The 27449-nt window shown below is 38.1% G+C and overlaps 2 protein-coding genes across 2 annotated transcripts in view; both read left to right on the top strand.

The window, feature by feature from the left end:
* Nucleotides 1-27449, top strand: part of LOC139129573 (hormone-sensitive lipase-like) — a 377850-nt gene that overhangs the window by 157655 nt on the left and 192746 nt on the right. The window lies entirely within an intron of this gene.
* Nucleotides 11011-24505, top strand: LOC139129570 (uncharacterized). The gene is made up of 12 exons (XM_070695214.1): nucleotides 11011-11074; nucleotides 16412-16558; nucleotides 17069-17236; nucleotides 18019-18171; nucleotides 18423-18734; nucleotides 19365-19517; nucleotides 20538-20642; nucleotides 20898-20932; nucleotides 21182-21286; nucleotides 22069-22189; nucleotides 22566-22651; nucleotides 23255-24505. Exons 2-12 carry the CDS (start codon nucleotides 16429-16431, stop codon nucleotides 23414-23416), a joined length of 1530 nt encoding a protein of 509 aa, XP_070551315.1. The 5' UTR covers nucleotides 11011-11074; nucleotides 16412-16428; the 3' UTR covers nucleotides 23417-24505.

The following is a 27449-nucleotide window of genomic DNA, read 5'->3' as shown; positions in this document are numbered from 1 at the left end:
TCTTAAAATTTTGACAGGGGTAGCGGAAGAAAATCACTAGAAAGTGATATAAAACCATTATGAATAAATGGCTCGAAAATACCCATAATGCTATCTTGAGAAGAATTGACCTTGACCTCATTAATTGGGGATAAGAGGGGTTTAACCTCAGAAAATGTGTTGCACACATTATTAGACTCTAATTGAGTTGATGAAGAAATAAAGCCGGTGGGCTTAGATCCACTTTGACCACTTTGACCTTCACGTTTTCTTTTCAATTTGAAACACTCTGACATTAAATGGCCGTCTTTCTTGCAATAATTACAAGAAAGTGTACCGAACTGTTTGTCAGAAGGAGATTGAGACTTGGGATCTGATGATGTGGAAGTGTTACTTGAATTTTGTGAACTGTTGTCATTTGATTTCCTACTCTCCTTTGAAAAATTCTTGGATGAAAGGAGGAGTTAAATTTACCTGCATTGTTTCTGTAGAAAAGGACTGGGATGGTTTGCTGAGAAATGAAGATTTGTGGGTCAATGAATAATCATCGGCCAAACGTGCAGCAACCTCTAATGTATCTGCCTTTTGTTCATTGATAAACGTCTTGATGTCACTCCGGATGCACCTTTTAAATTCCTCAATCAAACAAGTTGTCGTAATTTGTCATAATTCTGACTGACCTTTTCCGAAGAACACCAACGATCAAACAGTTGTTCTTTTGTTCGAGCAAATTCAACATAAGTTTGATCCTTCACCTTCTCACAATCCCTAAATTTCTGACGGTAAGCTTCAGGCACCAACTCATAGCCCTTGAGAATTATTCCTTCACAGAATCATAATTTGAAGCCTGCTCTACTGACAACTGAATGTAAATTTCTCTGGCTTTACCCACCAAAGCACTCTGCAAAAGCATAGACCAGGACTCCTTAGGCCAATCCAGACTCTGAGCAATTTTCTCAAAATGAAGGAAATATTTATCAACATCCTTTTCTTGGAAAGGGGGAACTAACCTGAAATGCTTAGTGATGTCAAAATTGTCTGAAGGGAAGAATTTCCTGACTTTCCAAGCTCTAAACGTCTCATTTCTAACTGCAGTCGGTGTTCAGCTAATTCTCTTTCCTTTTCTTTTCCTCTCTTTCTTTCTCCCTTTGTCTTTCTTCCATTTGCAATTCTTTTTCTTTCATTTCCAATTCCCTCTCTTTCTGTCTTTCTTCCATTTCTAATCTTTCCTGCCTTTCTTTTTCTTTCTGTCTTTCTTCCATTTGCAATTCTTTTCTTTCATTTGTAATTGCATTTGTATTTTTTCTTTTTCTAATGCCAATTTTTTAAGCTCCAAATCTGCCTGAATTTCTAATTCTAATTTTTTGAGTTCGAAGGAAGACTCAGGCTCATAATCTTTTAAGGCAGACTCTTCAAAATGGCCAGAATTAACTAAATGTTTTGCAATGTGGTACTGTATTTCCCGCTTGCGCATAGATCTTTTGACATCTACTTTAAGGAAATTGGCCAGTGCAATGAGGTTGTCCTTTTTGAGGGAATCAAATGCGTCCTGATCAAGGTCATCCATAAATTCGTCTGGCTTGAATTCCGCCATGATTAATTTCGCTGGTTCACAGTATATAGTAGTTTTGAAAAGGCTGTCAAAATGTTGTCAAACGGCTCAAAATATCGTATCCCGGACGAGCCCCCAATTTGTTACGTGCAGAGAAAACGAACAAAAGGGTGAACTCAGCAGTTAACGTTTAAACAAAATTTATTACGAAAATAAAACTAATTGCTAAGTCAGGGATAGAGTACAAGCTTTAAAAGTGTACAGACTACTTATCTCAGCTGGGACGGCAAAGCTCCAGTCTCAGAGTTGTAACAGTCAGTTGGATGAATGAACAGTCCTTGCAGGCTTGAAGCTTGAACTGCACAAAGTCCACAGTATAAATCCAGCGTTGGCAGTGAAGGTCTTGAAAAGTCTTGAGAATGACTACTGCTGGAGTTTAGTAACACACAAGAGACACGATCCCAAAAGTCTGACTGGAAGCTGAGCACGTCCCTTTATAAAGGCATATAAGAACAATCTAGAACTTTTATTGACATGCTAATTACTGTTCTAAAATTATCTCCCTTACACAACTAATCAACTTTCCAGAACATTCCAAACATGACTAATTGAATTCAAGGTTGTGAGGTCATCAAGGGCAGTGACCTTGAGAATGTTCTAGACTAATTGAACTCAGGTCATGATGAGTGTGGGGGAAATGACCTACATAACACTATCTATTTATCTATCTATCTATCTGTCTATCTCATACCGGTATGTGTACATCCAGCCTTGCTTGTACATCGGAGGAGGACCACGAAATTTATTTTCTCAACTGTGGGGGGGGGGACTCTTGAAATTTCAGTGGATGATGATTTCGAGACTGCGAATGAAAATACTTTAGGTCAAATATTTCCTTCCCAAGACCCCTGCTATTCATCATTCTTGTTTCCCAGAATAGCATAAAAATATCCGGTCATAACTTTTCGCGGTACTTGACTGTTGACTGTCCCTGTTGAATGGCATCAAACAGAGGCAGGCGCTAGGCTGTCATACCACTATTGAAAGCTCTTGCAACAATCCACGGGAAGGGTTAAATAACATATTGGCACATAAATTGTAAATAGTGAAGCTGCGATTGTGTTAATCGCATTCTTTGTATTTCTAAACAGAAAGAGATATCCTCAAAAGCATAAGAGTGCACAGAGCGATGAAGGCTGTGAACAGAGCACACTTCTGCAAGAACAACCCGTATGAAGATAGTCCACAATCACTCGGTAAGAAGCTGTGGCTACTGTATAACGATGAGTGTTTACGCCATACTACACAATAAATACACAGATTTCTGAATAGGACAAAACAGAAACAATACGGTGGTTTCAATCGGGTTCGAACTCACAACGTACAAGTCACAGACAGAAGTCGTAGCCCACTGTGCCATATCTTTACTAGCATTGTCCAAATAGCTCACTGATAACAGTATCGCAAGATAACATCTGAACAAACATTTAAGTGCAAATATGTATAATACTCTCCACAGGATATCCTGGGTGAACATCAGCGCACCAAACATGGTAAGTTTTTTGGCAAAAAAAGTAGGTATAGATATTTAGAGGAAAATCATGTTGTCACAAAATATTTTGGATGATATTCTAAATTTCAGTAGACGTTTCAGTCTATTTCGTCGATTATTTTCGTCCATGGGTATTTGGTTTCGACTGCATAATTTCCAACATCCATTGAAGAAGGGTGTGCCATGATAAAATATTTTTCTTACACAAACTGTTTTACATCATCTCTTCTCAGCACGCCCAAATGCTGGAATTACTACGCGATAATTTGAAAGAAGGCTGTACCGCTTTGGATGTGGGTTCAGGGAGTGCATACCTGACAACTTGTATGGCGGTTATGGTTAGTCCCTCTTCACATGTATCCTACTGTAATGCAAAAATATTAATTAATCACAGTGTATTGATGGCGCAAATGCAGCTATCTGATTGGTCAAGACTTGAAAATAATCGTGCTATATTCGCGATATTGCATGGTTGGATTACGATCGAGCTCTCAGCCCTCTGTTTATATTTCACACAAGAATTACAATATACTGTTATGATATAGTGGCCATCACCACCAGAGCAACGGGTATATAACTTTGTTTTGCCATGTTTACGCCATATATGCACTCACTATCACTCGTGTACACACAGAGTGGAAAGGTCAAAATCTCTTGGTATGCCGTCGCGGGGTGTGGTTTACCTTCATTGATATCGTATCGCAATATCGTTCCTGACTTGCAGCAATCTATAGCACTGCCACGCGCTTGGTCTTATACACCCCAAAAACAATATAACCAGCGGAGCGATGAGGCAGCGGGTTGGAGTATTATTATGGCATGTTTCATGACTTAGCACTATTCCCACAAAAAACCCAAGCATTTTCCATTGTCATCGTTGAGAATTGAAATCCATTGGGAACAAATTAATTCATCAACGTTAAAATGTTGTGTTGCGCTTATACACAACTGTCACGGCTGTTTTTACAAGCTCAACCTGTAGGTTTCGACACGGTTGTTTCAGTAAAATAAGAAGGAGGTTTTTGCAATCAAGACAAAAAAATGATTGAAAATACTATTTCAAAAGTTACAGCTAACAGGGCTGAAACATAGGCGCACGGCGAATTTTAAAATCATTTATCTGAATTTTAATGTTTTACAAATGTGCAAACGGAAATCGTGCGGCCAGATTTTGAAGCACACAGTGAACAGTGCCCATCACTACACTATAGTGCAGTGCACGGCTGTGGCCGTTTAGCTCTGCTGTTACTTATGCACTCGGCGAATTTTAAAACCACTTGTCTGTAATTGAATGGTGAAACATGCATTTTATTAATGACTGTGCAAACTGAAATCATGCGGACAGCTTTTGAGACATACTGTGAGCAGCGCCCAGAACAGGGCTGTGGCCGCTCGGCTTTCGTGTACACATTACTCTAAAGGTACGAAACTATTGGGAAAGTAATTTAATAAACGTAAAATAAAAGTTGGCAACCCTGGGGATTCAAACTTCTCTGTGTTGTCGCATGCGTGGTACTAAATCGATCGACTGGGTTCTTGAAACACAAAAACTGCACCGGGCCATGTAATTGCTGGTAAGTCGCTAAATTTTACCTCCGGACAACTCCCGTGACACCGCCATTTTGAAGGCTATTCTTCAATGACGTATTGGTTTAAAAGGAAAGTATGCGCATGCGTCAACTTCAAGCTGCACACTTTGAAATTGGCGCTGGCACGGGACTTGTCCGTAAAAAACATTGCGCTAATTATCAGCCGTAGATAGGACCGATGTTGACTTTACAAGTTAGGAAGCCAATCGATCGATTTTTGTAAGTATTCCCTTGATTAAGTTGAAGTTTGAATCTCGAGGATGGCCAATAACTGTTAATTTTGTCTAATTTAAAAATTATTTTCCAAATACTTTCGTACCTTTAGAGTAATGTGTACAACTACAAGACAGCCGAGCGGCCACAGTTCGCTGATCACTGCGTCTCACGTGACTAGCTAGTGCTTGTCACTGAGGCGGGGACCAGCCAACGGCCACAGCCGTGTTCTGGGCGCTGCTCCGCACTGTATGTCTCAAAAGCTGCCTGCATGATTTCCGTTCGCACAGTTATCAATAAAATGCATGTTTCAACATTAAAATTGTAGACAAGTGATTTTAAAAGACGTCGTGTGCCTGTGGGCTGAAATACTACATCACGTATAGCACGGCAATATTTTATGTCTGTACTCTACTGAATATCGAACTGAACTAAAGTTGATCAGTTTTTCCGTTAGGTTGGCGAAACTGGTAGAGCTGTTGGAATTGATATACACGAACAAGTGGTGGAAGATTCTATCAAGTTTGTGAAAAAAGCTCATGAAGAGTTACTGGATACTAAAAGACTAAGGCTCGTCTGTGAGTACTGTGCACGCTATTGAACATTTTCAACAGACATAATTGAATTGGAGTTCAATTTGAGTTGTTCGATATACGGTTCTGCACTGGCTTGTACATGTGTATGCAATGTTACAGTTGACAAGGGAATTCTGATCGAGACTAGAATTCAAAACTAAACAATATCAGTGCATTTCACACGGGTAGACACTGTGTTGTCAAGGTAAATAGTTTTTGATTCAGCATGCTCAGTTATCCGTGGCGGGGTTGACCTTTGACCCGCATAGCGATCCCCGCCAACAGATAGCTGCGTTTCCACAGCTAGCTTTGGGGATAGAGCATGAAACCATAGTTCTAAACATCCAAGGCAAGTGACAATATTATCAAAAGTTGCACTTAGGCCTACAGGCAAATCGAAAATGTTAAGAAATGTAAACAAGCAATTATATAATTACAATGCTGGTGCGGATGACTCAAGAAATGACCTGGATTTGAAAGCGTACGTAAAAGTATACTGGTGTTTTTCTATGATTTCTTTACGAAGTTGGTGACGGCAGACTTGGCTTCACACCAAGAGCTCCGTACGACGCCATTTATATTGGTGGTGCATCAGAAAAGGTCCCACAAGGGGTAGGTGTTTTCTTGTACGCGAGTTCTCTTATGTTTCTTACTTTCGACGATATCTCTCCACTCGACACATGCGATTCGCGATACCTTGCAGTTCACAGATGGTGACGTCCCACACCAGTTAAGTGATGGGGTCTAAGAGAGACACCAACGAGCAAATGCTTTCCATATTTTTGTTTTGGTGCGATGAAAGAGTAAACATAATGAGATATTGCCAATGAGTCTTTAAGTAAAAATCCAACAAACCATGATTGTCGCATATGTTTTTCGAAGTGCAAAGGAGAAATCTATGGGTCTTCTTATACAATGAAATATTTAGGACAAAATAAAGATGTTGAATTCTAGTGCTAGGAACTGAACATAATCCTCAAGCTCGCCGACGCATAACATCCCGCTGTGACCTTCGCATTTTGATTTGACGTAAAGACGATAATTTCATTAGCCGTTGTCAGAGGAAATATTACAAAAAAAATCACAACTTTGTTGGTCTCTGAATACACGAACAAAGTGGTTACGCGAGTCAAGTGCGAATTCTGACGAAAGAGCTCATAGAATATCATTAACTTGAGGAATGTACTTATTCCGACACCCTTTCCTGGATATATGGAGATCCGTTCCTTTTTGTGTTCATTTTCCAGCTGATTGACCAGCTGAAACCAGGAGGAAGACTGATTATTCCTGTCGGACCCAAGGGAGGCAGTCAGACGTTACAACAAATTGATAAACTGAAAGATGGCACAGTCAAGAAAACTGATCTGAAATGCGTAAACTGCGAGTCCTTAGAAGCACCGAAGTGCGAGTAGTGGGCGATTTCGTAAAACTTCGTGTGTTTTTAAAAGATAATATCCACGGATACAAATATGTGAAAATGTTTATTTTCAAAGGTATCAAAAAGAGGTCAAAATCGTTACAGTAATGTGCTGAAAGGCATGGGACTTCTTAGCATGTTCATGTGCAAAAGTGTACAATGTATCTGTTTCAGTGTATTTCAGTGTAGATAATTTGCATACGTAAATCTGTTTCAGTGTATTTCAGTGTAGATAATTTGCATACGTACATCTTCCCGGCAAAAGAGCCTTATATCTTCTTGTAAAATGAGTGCCTTTTTCACTGGTCACCTCGGTACCTAGATATGCCTCTCATTGCGTTTGTGTTTAAATTGTATCTGTTATATTATTAACAGTCTTCGGTAAACTGCAACGGCAGCCAATAAAGTGAATATATCAACTAACCTATACAAACCACAGGGCCTCCAAAAAGTCACATTTAACCTCCACAAGATACCCTTTGCACCTTCGCCCTATTTACTAACTCAGTCGCATAGATTTTACCTTTATGGTTCCTCCCCTCTTACTCCTCTATTTTCCCTCTTTACCAGATCACCCTGTAAATGATATTTTCTGTCCCCTTACATTCTTACTTATCTATAATCAAACCATATGAGACTTATTCTTGACACTGTTTCGCATCTTTCCACTTATAAAAATGTATACTCAGCTTCATTGGCTGCCGATTAACTTGAAACTCCGTTGTAACCGTATGGCCCAAATTCACAGAGCAACTCACAATCTAACCCCTGACTATATAACCAGTATGTTCAATAATTATATCCCTTCCAGATCACTTCGTTCTTCCAATTAGAACCTCCTTAAAGTTCCCAAAGCACGTACACTTCTTTATCAAACACTTTGTCTGTTGCGGATGTGGATGAATATAACAATCTCCCCAAATCAATCAGGGACTCTGAGTCACTGACTACTTTAAGAAATCTTGTAACAGCTTTCTGTATTCTATTTACGTGTCTGATGCCTCTTCGTAGTTTTGGTTTTCTTTTTGTATTTGTACTTCTGTGTTTTTTGTGTTTTCAAGTTGGTGCTGTAATATGATTTTCTTTTGTCTATTCGACCTCCATGAAAAGAGGTGTTTCACCTATGGAGTTATCGAGTTTAAATAAAGATTAATAATAATAATAATACCAGTTCCTTTAGCACAGTACATATCTACGTGTTTAAAATTGAGAAGGCAACACCTGTCAGGAATGAAATCATAATTTTCGTTCTCTATCTTTGATCAGATTAATTATTCGATAGTTGTTACCATGATCTTTGAAATTATTACTTTGTAAGTCAGTTTTGATCTCTTTTGATTAACTTCCTCATTTGGTTTTTGTGTCGCCTTTGTTCCTTTCAGAGGGAAGTTGTGTGGTTTTCAATAAAAGTAAAAAGGATAGCTTTGTCTATACCAATGAATTTTGTGACGTTATACCCTGAAATTATTACTGATAATGTATCCGCTTATTTAGCATTGTGACCCATGATGTGATCTCCCCTACACATTCACTGGCATTGCCAAAAATTAAATAAAAACTGTAATGTACCCCCTTACCGGCCCATAAATGGACACAAGCAAGCTTTAATTGGCATGATTGATATGTGAACGGAGTCGGCAAGCCCTCCTTGATAAAGATTCCAAACGTGGTGCGAAAATAGGGGAAATGATTAGGCCTACTCTCACCTGATGCAGAAGTTCACCTTCTCTTATCAGGATTTGGAAATAAAACCTCCAAAAAGGTCAAACCTGGTAATTATGGCTTGTAAAAATGTATAAAGATGTCAAACAGAATTATCAAAGTGATTTTAACAGTGAGTAGTTCAATAATATCCTGAAAAGGTTACCTAACTGTGACAATACGTCACAGAATTATATAAAATGCGGTTTTTGATAATAATATTTAATTGGAGGAAAGTCTATATAGAAAATAGTCAAATCTCTCCATAATTGGTTTAGGATAATCGGATGTTTAACTAAATGTCGAAAACGTTGTACTGTGATTTGAGCTTTGGACTTCTTTAAACGGAAACTTCTTCAAATGATATGTCGTTGTGAAACACTATCGAAGTGCTATTTTGTCGTCAGGTGTAGGTATTTATCCAGGAAAGTCCCCGGGGCTGTCTTTCTCCCACTTTAAGCGATGTAAATTCATTGCTTCGATAAAGTTTGTGTGCGATGTGTGATAGTGAGCGTACGAGCGTGAGTGCTTCATGAACTCTACAGCGCGTGGAGGGGTCTCGGTAAGGAAAATTGTAACAACTTAGCTCTTTCATTGAATCGCTCCGTTTTGAGAGTGAGGATTTTGACGATCGGTTTTGTCTGTGGCTTCTTCGCTTGGTGACTGGCTGCCGTTGTTTGTGAGTTCAAACCCGATTGAAAAAACACCGTATATTCAGTATGCCACGGTATATCTTTTTAAGTTACCAATCATGACGATCAACACTTCAGAATGAAGCCCCTTGTCGTAGTTCTGTCAAAGTGGATATTCCGACAATAATTTTATAAATACCTTTGCGTATTTTATTTGGATTTGGTTACATTCGGTAAATTTATTAATCCCCATTGACACCTTCCGTTATAGGTTTGGTCATATTCGTGGGTGCGTGCGTCCGTTCACTGATGATGTCACTGGTGTCCCTTTGAAAGTCAATCAGTCCAAATGATCCTCTCATGATTGGCCAATGATTAAATGGGTGTTGCTCATAAACTAGCCACAAAACGTTTAGTTTATGAGCTAGGTCATAAAGTTCTATAAATGTATCAAAGTTATAATATTTACAGTCTACATGTTACTGTCAAATCTTGTGATTGGTAGCTGTATGGAGTTAAAGGGCAGAGTTTACATATTGCGAAGCTGCCGTTTTGTAGAGTGAGCGAAAAGTTTACTATCATGCAGGATTGCATGTACATTTCGCACATTGTCAAGTGACACGTCCACAAGTAATTGGCGACCATCTCATATTTTTCTTTCAAAATCTTGCAATACTATTTAAATTTATAGAAAATAATTGATCACACGATGCCTGATCACACATACTCTTTGTGATTACCCTAAACAGATTATTTCATGTGTTTTTGTCGACAGCAATGAATAATTTATGTTCATTTATTGATCATAATATCTAAACATAACATTGAAGCTGAATGAAACCAGGGCAGTATGATTATGTGAATCTTAGACATGGTATTTACAGGGATTATCAAAACGTATTTTAGCTGTCAATTAAATATTGTGGGTTTAATTCAGAAGCTCACTCGATGTTTGTCTGTCTGTCTGTCTGTCTATCTATCTGTCTATCTGTCTGTCTGCTTCTCTGTCTGTGTTTTTCTCTCTGTCTGTTTGTCTGTCTGCCTATCTATCTATCTGTCAGTCTGCTTGTCAGTCTGTCTGCCTGTCTGTCTCAACGTTTGCTGGAAGAATACGGATAACATTTAAAGAACTAAAAACTACGGCTCTTATCGTTCAATGACCAGGTGGCATCTGTGTGCAGATCACCGTACCTACCACGGAACGACTTTAGAGCTCGCTCCAGAATCTATTCCGTAACTGGCTGGCGTTTGTTGGGGACTAGTCAATTTCTTCGGCCTAGGGGGCAGTGGATTCATGGGGTAGGGGGTCATCCTGTTTTGAACTTTGATGAGGAAAGGTCCCCATGGGGCTGATCGGTGTGTTTTTAAATTTCGACATGGGCTCATACTTGCCTAAAATGCATCGTGCTAGCCACAAATTTCATGATCATTCAGTCGCATTTCCGGCGCTCCATTCGGGCGCGGAACCCCAATAATCTAACATATATTTCACCGCGCCCTTTGAGGAGGGTCAGCATTAATCCCCGGCCGAAGAAACTTACCAGTCCCTGTACTCTCACGATCAATCACGATCGTACCTGCTCGTTTGCGTAATCCGAGGCCCGATCAGGCAGATATTCCTATTTTGAGTACAGAATTTAATTGTTTGCAACTTTTTCCCCTGTGTAGTCCGACAAGAGCTTGCCTACGTTATCTTGTGTTGTTACTTTCTGTTTAAAAGGATAGCTCGTCTGGCGAATTACTCCACCAGACGGTTCAGTGTGTGATGCATGCTCATTCATCACAACCCTAACCTGTTATGTTCTTACGCGACTCCAATACTGTGGCAGCTGACTCGGAGTTCTCACAGTCATTAAATCGAAAGGTAATTTCCCCCTCTTTGTTTTTACGATTTCAAACACAATTTGACGTCAGCGCACTGAATACTATGTAGTACTTAGAATACGTCGACGTAGTCCGAAAAAAATGAGCATTTGTCCACCGAAATCAACCTACTGGCGTTCGGAAAGTTGAGTGTAAAGAAACGTACGAAGGACCCCTTTTGCATTTTGAAACTATGCTACCACACTGCCTAAGTTCTGTTACTTGCACTGAAATAACTATGAATTCTCTTGAACAGTTTCTGGGCGCGGAAATATTTCACAAAGAAGCTCAGTGTTTGTTTTCACTCATCTGTTTTGAATGGACCCAACCGATTTAGTCGCAAGCCAACGTATTTCGTTTACTGGTCCTTGACGGGGTTGATATACAGTTTTTCATTATTCACAATGCCCTAATGACACTGCCCCTCTAAATGCACTGCTGTGGTCTTTGGTTACCTAATAGTGAATCTTAAAGCAGATCATACGATATCTATCTATCTATCTATCTATCTATCTATCTATCTATCTATCTATCTATCTATCTATCTATCTATCTATCTATCTATCTATCTATCTATCTCTATCTATCTATCTATCTATCTATCTATCTATCTATCTATCTATCTATCTATCTATCTATCTATCTAAAGACACCTTTTGTATTTTGTAACTATAATATCGCACTGCCTAAATTCTGTCACTTTCATTATGAATTCCCTTGAAGAGTTTCTGGGCATTGAATTATTTTACAAAAGAAGCTTGGTGTTTGTTTTCACTCACCTGTTCTGAATGGACCCAAAGGTAGGTAGGTAGGTAGGTAGGTAAGTATGTATGTATGTATGTATGTATGTATGTATGTATGTATGTATGTATGTATGTATGTATGTATGTATGTATCTATCTATCTATCTATCTATCTATCTATCTATCTATCTATCTATCTATCTATCTGTCTGTCTGTCTGTCTGTCTGTCTGTCTGTCTATCTGCCTGTCTGTCTGTCGACCTAAGGACACCTTTTGTGTTTTGAAACTATACTGTCATACTGCCTAATTATAATACTTTCATTGAAAAGACTATGAATTCTCTTGAAGAGTTTCTGGGTTCTGAAATATTTTACAAAGAAGCCCAGTGTTACTTTGTTTGGGCTCATTTGTTTTGAAAGGAACCAAACGATTTAGTCGTACGTGTGTATAATGTTTAAACAGACGAGCCTTCAGGCATCTTGGCGAGCCAAAGTATTTTGTTTACTGGTGCGACACAGGGTAGATATATAGTCTTTTATCATTCACAATGCCCTTATGACACTGCTCCGCTCAATGTACCGCAGCGGTCTTTGGTTACCCAATGGTGAATCTTAAACTACAACATACGACAGAACAAAGTTAATTGCAACATGGAAGAGGTGTGAAAATCGGAAATATATATGGGGAAGGTCTTAACGGTAAAGTATTTAGGGGACTAAATCATTAACTTTCCGATCCCTTTAAATGGTCATGGCAACCGATAGGACTATCTCATCGACTACTTGTACTTCCCCAGCTCTCTGCTCGATAAGTTTTCGCCCTCTTAGTTTTTCGAAAATCGAAAATTGTCTTTTTCCCCATAGAGTTAACACAGGGATGGCGGCCATTTTGAATTGAAATATAGGTACCCTTTGGTAGTTCATCTGTCTAGTACCAACGTTTGCAGGGTGATCCCTAATTTTTATTCTTGCTTTGGTAAGTAGAATTGTAGAAAGTTTAATTGAGGAAAGTTTGAGTGAAAGTTAGTAGTTAGGGGTTTTTCCCGTTTAGGAGAATACAAAAAAACGTACCCTCATATCAAATAAACGTCTTATAACATCCATGACTATGTCATCATTTTACCATTCAAATATGCTTGATGCATCAAATACGAGCGTGTTCGACCCGGGCACATGATTTATATACATTTTCGGACATGTATGCAAGTTAGCCTTTCGAAGCAAAAATATGTAGACTTTAGTCTACTCATCTCAAAGGAGACCATTGCATCGCTGATAACAGAAAGCTGTGCAAACATTTTGTCATGGGCATCACCGCCACCACCCTTAACTGATGTATCATCTTCCGAATCTCAAGTACTGTACTCCATCTTTTGTATTAATTATCCTTAATCCATTTCCATGAAATTTAAAGCTTTGTACATCAATGAATTCTCTAAATATTTAACTTCATCCATATCAATTTTGCAATAATCCTGATCTTCCACAAGACATCGACATATTTCATACGAATATGTCTTGGTATCATCTTCTGTGCGTATAGTTTGTTCCCGATACCCTAAATCATAAAGAAACCGATTCAATGTATGGATGTACGAACAATTCACTTTTCAGTTCTGACTGATTGTGATCTTTACTGCGGAGTACTAATATACCTCTCATGCTACGACGAAGTATGTTAACATTTTCATCGATAATTGTTTTCGGATTCATTGAATCATATTGTTCTAATGTGGCGCACATGTTCGTATAGAAAACTTACAATTGATGTAATACCCTTCCGTATCTCTTGCAAGGACATCATCCGATAATCCTTGTTTCATACTTGGGATGAATGATTGCAAATTTGTGTTCAGCAGTAAGATTTTTACTGACAATTGATCGGGAGATGGCGCAAGTGTACCATACGACATGACTAACTAACGCCAATGGATAGGTAACCCCATGACCTGTGATGAAGGGATCAGTTAGTCGAATGGCATATTTCATATATTATATACCCCAAGAAGTATATTGTCCTTCGAGACATTAGCATCTGCATAGGCCGCATCACTTCTTAATATTTCTCAGATTCTCGTTCTGAATACAATAAAGAGTCATGTTTTTCTGTCCTTTTTAATGTTTTTAGTGATCAGGATAACATTCAATAGAGTTATAGTTACTCAAATCTAGAAGTATATGCCCCTCGAATTATAAACAATGTGCTTGATTATATTTTTGAAACATTCTGAATACTCCATTTTTTGTGATCCAATAGTTTGAGGTCAAAACTAGATTGAAGGTGTCTGAAACTAAAACTACTCAACTTTCTAACTTTGAAAACTGTATGTAAAGCATATCATCTGGCTGTGCCTGACTCTGGTTATGAGTCGCCACACGATGGGTCCTTTCTACCTTTGTTCCCTGCGGTTTTCAGCAGATGAAAGTTGGCAACAATAATTCATTGTACAGCATTTTCCCTAGTATTGTAAATACATAATCAGAATAAATTACATTTTAACATAATTTTTTTCCATCTGACTGAAATATAAATTGGTTACCTGTGTCGCGAATAAGATAACGACCCATTCTTGATAATGGTGTGCCTCTGTATTATCTTCAGTATCCTAAAAAGACTCCTATGAATTCTATACGCTGAAAGAAGTTAGCCTTAGACATTCCTTCACGAAAGCTAAAATGTTATGATATAGGTTATCGTCTTTGAGCATCTGACCTGGGTTTGCCCGTATGATATGACGATTCACTCGCCAAAGTTTACACTATTCCAATAAGACAGAGAATCCAAAGAGGTCTTTATTTTTAGAAAGAATTTTGCAATATTCTTTTCAAGGATCCGATTAGGAGAGCTGGTGAGATTAGAAGTGAAAGCCGTAGCAAAATAATGATATCGCCTAATGATATCAAAAGTGTACAGTTATATAATCCTAGATGGCCGGCAGAAACTAGGCCGATTGGTCTTAGCCCTCATAACCATTGAGTCCATAATGTCATATATATCATTCGAGAAGGGGGCTTAATACTTCCTGTTTGAATGCCTGCTGGAATATGTTGTGAATAAGGTCTGGGACAGCAAATGTCGTGGATTTTTCTAGTATTTGAGTAGGCAATTGTTTATATCGAATGTATTAGTGTTTTTATTTCTCTTGCCTCGCTGCTATTCCTGTTTCCCCTTTAGTCTACTTGTATTACATCAATAACAACACCTGGTATAGGAGTTAGGGCTATCAGTACCGGAACTGCTGGAATAGTGGCTATTATGGCATAGCTTAGAAGAATATCATTCATTACGTTAACAGCCATGTCGATTCGCCCTATTAATCTATAACTGCAATGATACGCGGCGCTGGTTCTTTGATGCAGTTGCTCGTCTGTTCGACACTGTCAATAACTGAGATGTGCATTTTTTAGCAATATGATGTATGTAAGGGCTGATAAATAATTGGAGTAATATAAAGGAGCACAATATGGTAGAAGGAGGAGATTTCAAACTCCACGGTCTCGATAATTTAAATTTTGATGCTGATGATGGTTATAGTTATAATGAAACATCCTTTATTGGCAGCAATAGTGTCCTTGTAGAAGCCGATCAATTCCTGGCTGGCAGCATGCATGTGGATAAGTTAACCGAACACAGATGAGAACATACAGAGCAAATGGTCAACAAATTCTTAAAACAAAAGAATATCTCACTGATCCATCAGCACGAACAGATTTGATTATGAAAGCTAAGAAACTGGGTAGGAAGCCGTATAGTGGATATATTAGCCTGTTAAAAGATAGAGGAGGCGGACTTTTAGCACGCTTCTCAATATAAGGGATAGAAGCTTCTGAATTTTTAAGAAAAGCATTTGATAGGGGCTACTCAGGCAGAAGCGGCCGCATCAACGCAGAACCCGAATGTGAGTTCTACATTTTATGTTCTGAAGATATGTTACAATAGAGAGTGTCGGCTGAGGAGCTGATACCTCGTAATTTTGGACGACCCAGAGATAAATTGACATACCTACGCTGGTGGCAATGCACATAGAGAAAAGTTATTGAAAATAGAATGATGAGAGGAAAATTTTAAATTCTGAGTATAGAGCTTTTGCTTTGAACTAGAGATGGCAAATATGTATCTCAATGAGCTCAACAATGAAAGAGATAAAATTCAGTCAGAGCAGGCGGAACTTACACGGGAACTCAGAACAAGATGATATCTTAAAACGTCCTTGACACATTTTTCATCAAAGCAGTCTAGCTTTGTCGATAATCAATATCAATACAAAACCACGGGAACTACAAAAAAGAAGGATAGAAAAGCAATGATTTTAAATATGCTAGCTTTTTAACATGTGAAAAGTAAAAAGTATCCAGTCGGTAAAACTTCCTGTACTACATTGTAGCTGTACACGTTATCATATTAAGGTATGTGAATTTAAATTCCATTGATAGTGCAGGAAATCAAGCAAATACGATAATCAGCTGGTTTACGTTTAGCTAACTCACTTGTCTCTATACACGCATGAAAAATAGAAATTTTTGTCACTGAGTTTTTGGACGTATCACCCATTCTCATAGGTTGATAGGGAAATTATTTCCTTACATATTTACAGACCACATAACCGTCAAAATGTCGAAGAAAGACGAAGAACACATCATGATATCTTACAACTGGAAACACCAGGAAGAGGCAAAACTCATCAAAGAGGCACTGGAAGAGAGAGGTTACAGGGTATGGATGGATCTGCAAAACATGAAAGGTACATATGGGACCGAAAGGATGTGGACGGATAAACAGGCATAAACGAGAAGAGAACGTTAAAGTTTTACTGCCACAATGTTTTGCCAGCTTTATCGTTAAAGTAGTTTGGCCTCCGCGTAACTGTAAAGTTGATGCGATAATTTCGTTGACAAAAATAATATTTTCTTTCTGCTGACCTCGTTCTGGATTACAGTTTTCGAACTTCGATTGGCAAGTCCACCAAATTGTGACTTTGTCTTCTCTTCTGAGCAAAACTGCGCTGTGTATTTTTCCAACAGTGAAGTTTTAGTGTAACGCTCAAAAAGTGGCCTTCGAAATGGTCGATATGATTCGGAAGTTCATGTGTTTACGAGTATCATGGTACCCGATAATGTGCAACACCTTCGACGAAGAGCTAGATTTTACGGTCTTTTGTTGTCCATGCACACGATGAACTTGCAACACTTTGCAACCACACATCAGCTTTGTGTACCGCCTTCACATTCTAGAATACAGCCCATATTTTCAGGTGATATCAACAAAGCAATGGCTGAAGGCGTTGACAAGTCACTTGCTGTCTTGCTGTGTGTTACCAAAGCCTACAAGGATTCACACAGCTGCAATAAAGAAGCAAGTTACGCAGACAGTCGTCGTAAAAATATCATCCCTTTAAAACTTGAAAGCGATGTTGAGTTCGGTGAGTCACTACGATGTTACGGTTGATAGGTTAACTTAAGATACTACGTGCACGGAACACAAAGAAGACACAACAAAACCAGAACAAACGACCTTAAAATGAGATAAAGAACACACTGAACACGGTGGGAATAGCAACTACCCTCTATAAGTGAATGTGGTGAACAAATGTTATTAGAATTTGTTATAACAGTGATTATCGCAACTCTGAGTTGTGACGTTTTAAAGTTTTATTTGAATTGCTGAACGTTTGCTTGAGTTATGACAATGCTCAGTGATCTCAACCTTTGTCGAGAATGACAACCACAGTTCCTGTTCGTGGCAGTATAAAGATTCCATCCAATCAGGGCTTATATTTTCTGTACATTCACACTCCGAATCTGCCTAGGTTACCAGATTTACAGATGAAGAATCCTCTTATCACGTTTCTTTGATGAAATTCGACATTTGTGTTCCTGACGTTCCTGATCATTATCATATCAATATTATGTTTATGCAAATGTACAATACGGTATACTAAGAAATGGGCATCTAATGCTTGATATCCTAGATCAATATCTTCACTTTTGTGAAGTTTGTTGAATGAGTGCTGTTTGGGTAGGCAAATCAACGTAGAATAAAGTACTCTCAATGGTGAATATGTATTTGCCTAAAATTGTGCTCTATGTTAAACAAGGAAAATGAACTTAGAACTGTCTTCATTTTTTATCGCCATGCAATGCATAAGAATTATAATCGTGCTTGGCTCTTTAAGGTATTAAATCCGACGTTTCTTGTTTGCAGATGGTTGGATAGGACTTGTGGTGGGAAGTAAACTCTGGTTTGATTTCTCTGACATTACGTATTTCAACGACTCAATGAACGGTGTGGATAAAGAGCTCAAAGCCTTGGGAGCGAAAAAATATGACAACGCCCCCAATCAGAATTATGACCAGCGTAAGTTTTTGCCACTTTTGATCTTAGATTTTTACTTTACGTAAATTGCCATCTCATATTTATTTCAGGGGTTTTTCCCCAACCATGTCCCTACGAAGCTTTAGAGCAAGTCAGTGAAGCTTTTCAGTCTAATGATACACTCGTATAAAATTGTTTTGTTTTCTTGATTGTATATGTTCTGCCGTTGTCAAAATAGGTTGTTGGTGTGGGTAATCAAGATAAAAGTGAAAATCGTTTTTTGTTTCTTCTAGCTTTGTCGACTTTGGGCGTGGACGGAGTGTGTAACTGGCTCAAGAGCCTCGAGATTGACGAGGCCACCATCACTACGTTTCGAGACAATTGCGTCACAGGGGATGACATGCAACATATCACACAAAAGGAGTTACTCGGTGAGGACTTCAAGGTGCGGCCGTTTGTAGCGAAAAAAATCACGAGGAACCGAGACAAATACTTGGAATACACGCATGCGTATGAGTTCATGTTGGAGAGCGCGTCACCGACAGCAGTTAGTGCAGATGCTGCCACGACAAGAGTGTCGCACACCACTAGTGTTCCTATCCAGGGTACGTAACATAGGGGTTCGATGAATTAACCACATTCCTTCTATACGATGATCTCTTCTGAATCCGAACAATCCCGACTGAAAAACCGAATAATCTGATACACAACAGCGCCATCTATGACTGAATAGAGTCGGTCTTAGCTATAATGCACAGCAGTTCTCAGGGGAACTAAATTCAATTTAGGGATCCACATTAGATATCGGGAGGACAATAGTCCAAAAGAAGCACATCAAGAAGAACAAAAGTTGCCCAATGTGTTTGTGATTTCCACAACCTTTGTAAAAAATATTCAAAGATAAGAATTTGATCTTTAAACAGCGAAGAAAATCAGTACCAGAAGGGTGCCTGTCAAATCTAGAATACAAAAGAAAATTTGTTTTGTCCCCTTTCTCGAGACTTAATGGTTCATACCATATTTAACAATATTTGGTCGTCCATATTTTCTCGTAAATTTGATGATGATAATTGATAAAGTGATAACTAATGATGATAATCTAATTATGATGGGGCAGAGAGAGAGAGAGAGAGAGAGAGAGAGAGAGAGAGAGAGAGAGAGAGAGAGAGAGAGAGCTAACGAAAAACAACAAAAACTCTGAAGTTTCTATCGTCTTAGTGATGATGTTCTTTCAGATACTTTCTCAGTCGCAGGCACAGAGCCAACATCAAAAAAGCACCATAAACTCGCACCAAAGACTCTTCTGAAACACATCCAACGATCAAGTCAAGAATATGTGACAGGTTTACAACGGTCAAGTCATTACAGTATGCTTGAAAAACTTATCGGTTAGTGCTGTCCAATTGTTTTATTTTCCAACAAAACATGCAACAAGAGTTGTTGGTCCAAAAATCACGCAATTACTACATTGAATCCTGTCACACACCTTTATTCAATAAACCGTCCTATTATATATACACTGTACATGTGCGCCCTTTGCTCTAGATTGTACAGGGAACAATCAACAAATCTTTTCGTGCAAAATGATATTTGAACACGATGTCTGGATGTCGTTGTCCTTCTGTTTTCGTCGGGCGGAAAATAGTTGATAATCTTTTTCTAAATACATGTAATATTGAGTCGGTTTTTATCTGATTACTAAACTTGTCTGTCTGAAGTCATTTTACATCGAAACTTTTACCTTTAACGCCAGTTGAGTTGGTTAATCATTGTTATATCATTACTGTATATTTGCCAGTCTGCAGATTACAAAAAAAGTATAGACTGGCAGATATAATTATTGTTACAAATTTGTAGTATTGCCTGTTAAATCCATCCATCCATCCATCCATCCATCCATCCATCCATCCATGCATCCATCCATCTATCTATCTATCTATCTATCTATCTATTGCCTGTTAAATCTATCTATCTATCTATCTATCTATCTATCTATCTATCTATCTATCTATCATGTTACTTCGTATGTGTACAGCCTCTCTTGTATATCGGAGGAGGGCTAAGTAATGTACTTTTTCAACTGTGAGGGGGCTCTTAAAATTTTGGTGACTGATGTTCTTGAGACTGCGAATAAAAATACTTGCGACCGGGTATTTTCTTCCCAGGACCCCTACCATTAATTATTCATATTTCCCAGAAGAGCACATAAAATATCCAGTCACAACTTTTCGAGTTACTTGCCGGCTGGCCAGTCCTGTTTAATGGCATCAAATAGGGGAAGGCTGTCATACAACTGTTGAAAAGCTTTCGCAGCAATTCACAGACAGGGTCAAATTGCATATTGGCACAAAAATCGCAACCAGTGAAACAGTGATGACGTTAATAATATTCTTCGTATTTTCAAACAGGAAAAGACGTCCTCAAAAGCATAAGAGTACTCAGAGCGATGAGGGCTGTGGACAGAGCAGACTTCTGCAAGAACAACCCGTATGGAGATAGCCCACAATCACTCGGTAAGAAGTTAAGAAGTACTGTTTTATGAGTGCTTATGCCATACTGCGCAACGGTGCACAGATTTATGAACAGGACAAAAACAAAACAAAACAGAACACAACAAAACAAAACAAAACAGCGACAAAATTCGTAGCCCACTGTGCCATGTCTTTACTAAACTAGTCGAAATTTGAGTAATTGGTCAATGACAACAGTATTAACAATATCATATCCAAACAAATTTTAAAGGGAAATATGTATACTACTCTCCACAGGATATCCCGGGGTGAACATCAGTGCACCGAACGTGGTAAGTTATTGCAAACAGAGTAGGTAAAATTATATATTAATGGAGGCAAATCGTATCGTCACAAAAACATTTTGGATGTTATTCGAAATCTCAAGTTGATTTTTTTCATATATTTCGACTACATTCATCAACAGATATTAAGTTTCGACTGGATAATGTCCAATGTCCGTTAAAAGATGGTTATATTAACTACACGTGCGATAAAATTTTGTTCTTGTATTAACCCCCTCATATGTCATTTCTTCTCAGCACACCCTAATGCTGGAGTTACTTCGTGATAATTTGAAAGAAGGCTGTACAGCTTTGGATGTGGGTTCTGGAAGTGCGTACCTGACAACTTGTATGGCGGTTATGGTCAGTTCCCTGTTATACTGCAATGCAAACATTGTGAATTATATCATACCTGTATATTGATGGCACAAATGCAGCTATCTTCATGCTGTTCGCGATATAGCACGGTTAGATAATGCGCGAGCTCTCCGCTAGAGAAAACCCTTTGTTGATATTTCACGCCAGAATTTCAATATACTGTCATGATATAATGGCAATCACCACCTCAGCAACAGGTACACACCCTTGTTTTGACCAGTTCACTTCATATATGTACTCATCATCACACGTGGCTATGTCACGAACTGGTCAAAATCCCATGATATACCGTCGTAGGGTGTGGTTTATTTCTTAAACTTACCTTCATATCTTGTGGCGATATCGTTCCTCACTCACAGCAGTCTGAAGCTCTGCCATGTACCTGGTGTAAACACTATGACAAGCAGAGGGTTAAAGCAATGGATTGAAGTATTTTTGTGACATGCTTCATGATTTATCACTATTCTTCCAAAGAAAAGATCTTTTCTATCGTCGTGGAGAAATAGTAGGAATACCGTCATCAAGAATGAAATTTTATTTTACACATAAGAACTCCCATGACTGTGTTGCATAGCCGAACTGTATGTTTCGACACATTTGTTTTGGTAGAATAAGAAACGATCATTTGCAGTCAACATAAGAACAAGCTGAAAATACTTTTGCAAAAGTTACAGCTAATGGAGCTTAAATAGTGTATCAGGCATGGCACGATAAAATTTATTGTCTGTCATCGCATTGGACTAATGATGATCTTTTTACCACGTCAGGTTGGCAAAACTGGTAGAGCTGTTGGAATAGATATACACAGGCAAGTGGTTGCCGATTCTATTCAGTTTGTAAAGAAATCTCATGAAGGTTTACTAGACAAGAAAAGACTGATGCTTGTCTGTGAGTACTGAGTTCGCTATTTAGCATTTCAAACAGAAATAATTGATATGAAGCTCAATTTGATTTTGTGCGATATAAGTTAGTCTTCTAGTCCTTCTGATGTTGAAAATTGTTTGCTCCTATTAAAAATAAATAAAAACACTACACGCATTTATCATATATTATCGCATAGCATATGGGCCGGTAATGCCAACTTTTGATGATTTTTCTACTATTTTTATATATTATGTCAATTGCAAGTTGTCATTCTAATCCAAGCAGAATTCTGAAACACTGAATATTTTTATGTATGTGCACGCTGAGTTGACCAGCTAAACACTGAATCTAAATAACCTGGATTGAAAGCGCACGTGTTTTTTTTTATTTCTTTACGAAGCTGGTGACGGCAAACAAGGCTACACACCAAGAGCTCTGTACGACGCCATTCATGTTGGTGGGGCATCAGAAACGGTCCCTCGACCGGTAGGTGTATTTGTATACGTGAATGCTGTCATTTTTTTCCAACCTTCGACGATATTTGTCCACTCGGCACATGCGATTCATGATACATTGCAGTACGCATATGACGACGTCCCACACCAGTTAAGTGATGCAGTCTTAGACGTACACCAACAAGCAAATGTTCTCCACATTATTTTGTTTTTTATTGCTGGGCTGGAGTCTCACGAACCTTGATTGCTGCCATACTCTTCGAAAAACCCAGAGGGGAAAACTGTCGAATATTTTATCAATCAAACATTCAAATAAGAAAACAAGAATTATTTTGAATTAGTATAAGGAATTCACTATAATGCTCAAGCTCGCCGACTCATAACTTCCCATCTTTTACGCCAAACTTTTGACCTTAAAGACACCTCATTATGATTTATGTCATTAGGTGTTGTTGGAGGCAAAATAAAAACGGTTTTCGCTGCTTTGTTCGCATGTGATTGAGCGAACAAAATGGTTCCCACAAGCGGAATTTGTGGAAGAATTCCTTGAATAGCACTAACTTGAGGAATATTTGCATTCCGACATCCTTTCCCAATATATAATAATCCGTTCCTTTTTATGTTTATTAATCAGCTTCTCGACCAGCTGAAACCAGGAGGAAGACTGATTATTCCTGTCGGACCTAAGGGAGGCAGTCAGATGTTACAACAAATTGATAAACTGAAAGATGGCACAGTCAAGAAAACTGATCTGAATTGCGTAAATTATGAGTCCTTACAAGCACCGAAGTGCTAGTAGTGTTCGATTTCGTAAAACTTCTTGTGCTCGTGAAAGATAATATCCACCCATAAGGCTACGTTCACAAACACTTCTGAAGGGGGCGGGAGATTTCAGGTGGACCTGAAAAAATTACAACATGCGAGGGCTATCTGAAAAAATTGACATTGCAGGGGGGAGGGGACTTGAAAATTTATTGAATACCAAAGACCTTTCCAAATACCTTCTGATACTTTCATTTCCTGCAATTTCCATTTTTCGGCGCGCCTTTCGGGCGCAAGTTTTAGGGTACAATTTGTTGATGATCTAAGCAGCCAATATGCATTCGGCTGTCATGATTTCTACCTACCCAACCCTCTGAAGTGCACTGTTATTGTTCATAACTGTCCTCTATAGTGACTTAAAGTTTCAACTTAACCTTTCAATAACAATTTTTGGGATAACTTATTTGATAACATTCTCCCATTGACAATATATCGGATCTAAGAGTGACTCTCCCCAATTTTCATGAGCAAATAAACACTGAACCTCCCCCTGCGTGTCACAGTCCACATTAATAATATCTTAATTGACATATAATTTCTCATTTGACATTTGAACTTTTATACAATACTTTGAACCTCTACAAATTATCACTCTTGTGAAATTCCCATATCATATTTTGTTATATACATCTGGTCTCTCAAACACCCTATTCACATCACGTACATTTATATCAATTGTCAAACATTTATAAAAGCACAGATTTAGCTAGTTTTGTATTGTAAAAAAATATTCGTAGTTTCCTTATAGATTACAATGTATAGTGAATCAAGAGTTTCAGCGGAATTACACAATCAAACTGCTTGCACACATTTGAATTTGTACCACCCAAGTCTAATAAAAAAGATAAATATCAATTAATAAATGTCTATAAATACACAGATTTAGCTATTTTTTGTATTGTTAAAATAATTAAGCATAGTTTCCTCATAGACTACACTGTTTAGTGAATCAACATTTCAGTGAAATTCAAAACTCAAATTTCTTGCACACAATGCAACTGTAACCACTGTAGTCTAACGAAGTACATTTAAATAAATTATCCAACCTCTATAAATACACAGACATTACTAGTTTTATATTGGTAAAAATATTACAGTTTTGTCATAGACTACCATGTATAGTGAATCAACATTTTGTCGAAATTTCAAAATCAAATTTCCAGTACACACGTGGACTTGTAAACACCCCATGCTGATCAAGTACATTTATATCAATTATCAAACCTCTATTGATGAATAGCTACTGCTAGTTTTATATTGGAAAATAAGTGTCCATAGTTTTCTCATAGACTACAATGTATAGTGAATCAACATCTTAATGAAATCCATAAATAAAGTTTTTGTACACACATGCACTTTTTGCCTGCCACTTCGAGCAAAATACATTTACATGAATTATCAAACACTTAGAAATGTAGAGATATAGTTTATTTTTATGGAAAAATTTTATAGTTTACCCAATAGACTCCGATGTATCATGATTTGATATTTTGTACGAAGCACTATATCGGCCACATTTTGCCATTCTTTGTTGGGTGGGGGCTTTAAAACTTTAGCAAGTCAGAAGGGGGCGGACTTGAATTCATGGCTAGTTTTTTTCGGGAGGTATTTGAAAAAATATGAGAACTTTCTACTGAATCCCCCTCCCCTTCATAGGTGCTTGTGAATGTGGCCTAAAAATATGTCAAAATGTTTATCTTCAAAGATATCCTAAACGAGGTCAAACTCGTTACATTAATGCGCTGAAAGGCATGGGACTGCTTGGCATGTTCAGGTGCCACTGCCAAAGTGTTAATCTATGTCAGTGTATTCCTCGTGATAATTTGCATACGTACATCTTCCAATCAAAAGAGTGTTATCAATCTTTCAAAATTAGGGCCTTTTCACTGGTCAGCTCCGTACCCGAATATGCCTCTCACAGTGTTTGTGTTTAAAATTGTATCTGTTATATTATAATATTACTTTCTTCGGCAAACTGCAACGGCTATGGTGGAAGTCAATAAAATAAATGTATCAAATTAATAAATAGATAATCTGTACAAACTACAGGAGTCTCCAAAAAGTCACGTTGAACCTCCACAAGATGCCCCTTGCACCTTTGCCCTATTTAGTAGTTCATCCTAGTAGATTTTACCTTAATGTTTCCTTACCCTCTTCTCTAGTTTCCCTCTTTTCCAGATCAGCTCTGTAAATAATATTTTCCTGTCCCCTTACATTCTTATTTGTCTATAATAAAACCATGCAGTTGCTCTAGCACAATTCATAAAAAAGTGTATATAAGTGCAACACCTGTAAGGAATGAAATCATATTCTTTCTCTATCTTTTATGAGATTAATTAGGTGCCCAAGCCCAAGCTTGGGCACCTATTGGTTTCGTTGGAATTTTTCTTTCTTCTTGTGTCAATTTTTTGCCAGCCTAGAACTTGAATAACGCCTATGCTAAACATTTCAAACTTGGTACAATGATGGGGGCCAATGAGAAGTGGTGCACCTGACCCTTGAATTTTTTATTGGTCACGTGACCTGGCGGCCATATTGGATTTTCCAAAAACCTAAAAACGGCTTCTCCTAGGGGTCTTGTCAATTTGAATTTTTTTACATAGCAAGCATGACCTAAGGTCTTGAGATTTTGTAAATAAATCGCATGCAGTCACGTGACTTTGGCTGCCATATTGGATTTTCGAAAAAATACCCTTTTAATCTTTAAAAATCTTCTTCTCCAGAACCAAAACACCGTTTGAGCTGAAATTTTACTCATGTCATCCTTAGAGTGATCTCTTTCAAGTTTGCGAAAAACATTTCGATCGGTCACATGATTTGGCCGCCATATTGGATTTTGCGAAAATCGCAGTTTCATCTTCAAAAATCTTCTTCTCCAGAATCAAAACACTGATTAGGCTGAAATTTTACACATGTCTTCCTTAGAGTGATCTCTTTCAAGTTTGCAAACGACATTTGGATCGGTCACGTGATTTGGCCGCCATCTTGGATTTTACGAAAATCGCAATTTAATCATTAAAAATCTTCTTCTCCAGAACCAACACACCGATTGAACTGAAATTTTACTCATATCATCCTTAGAGTGATCTCTTTCAAGTTTGCGAAAGACATTTCGATCGGTCACGTGATCTGGCCACCATATTGGATTTTCGAAAAAATACCAATTTAATCTTCAAAAATCTTCTTCTGCAGAACTAAAACACCGATTGAGCTGAAATTTTACTCATGTCATCCTTAGAGTTATCTCTTTCAAGTTTGCGAAAGACATTTGGATCGGTCACGTGACTTGTCCGCCACATTGGATTTTCGAAAAATACCAATTTAATCTTCAAAAATCTACTTTTCCAAAACTAAACCACCGATTGAGTCGAAATTTTACTCATGTCATCCTTGAAGTGATCTCTTTCGTCCCTACGAACGCACCAAATTACTGATTGGTAACAAAGAGCTCATACTTGTGTAAAAGAGTCAATATGTCACATGACCAGACTCATTAATTATGCATATATCTAATTCTAAGCTAACCAATAGGGCTAGAGTGCCGCTTTTTGGTACACAAGGAGTACTATGGGATAGAAATCTTTTGTCAATATGGCACGTGACCAGAACCTAATTAATTATGCTCATATCTTAATCTAATTTAGCCAAATGACTAGAGAGCCAAATTTCAATACACAGGGAGTACTTTGGGATAGAAATATTTTGGCAATATCGCACCTGCCCAGACCATATTAACTATATGCATATCTAATTCTAGGCTGACAAATAGGGCAAGAGGGCCGAATTTTGGTACATGACGAGTACTATAAGATAAAAATCTTTTCTCAAATACCCGATTTCAAGGTCAATTTTTGTGTGTATATGTAATATTAGGCTTGGGCACCGCCAACGCTGCTTGCAGCTTTAATTATTCTATGCATACATCATCAATAACGTGTCCACTGTACTGGATATCGAGTTGCCCAAGAAAAACCTGATGCTAGGCATAATAATATTAATAGTGGGTT

Source organism: Ptychodera flava, chromosome 3 (assembly GCF_041260155.1).
Source record: "Ptychodera flava strain L36383 chromosome 3, AS_Pfla_20210202, whole genome shotgun sequence".
In the NCBI taxonomy this organism is placed as follows: domain Eukaryota; kingdom Metazoa; phylum Hemichordata; class Enteropneusta; family Ptychoderidae; genus Ptychodera; species Ptychodera flava.
This window is presented reverse-complemented; position numbering and strand designations above follow the sequence as displayed.

Excerpts from the sequence above, each read along its gene's own strand:
- LOC139129570 (XM_070695214.1), top strand. The coding sequence starts at position 16,429 with ATGTCGAAGAAAGACGAAGAACACATCATGATATCTTACAACTGGAAA. Across the intron at positions 16,559-17,068 it reads GGATCTGCAAAACATGAAAG|GTGATATCAACAAAGCAATG; the intron begins GTACATATGGGA and ends CCATATTTTCAG. Across the intron at positions 20,643-20,897 it reads AGATAGCCCACAATCACTCG|GATATCCCGGGGTGAACATC; the intron begins GTAAGAAGTTAA and ends TACTCTCCACAG.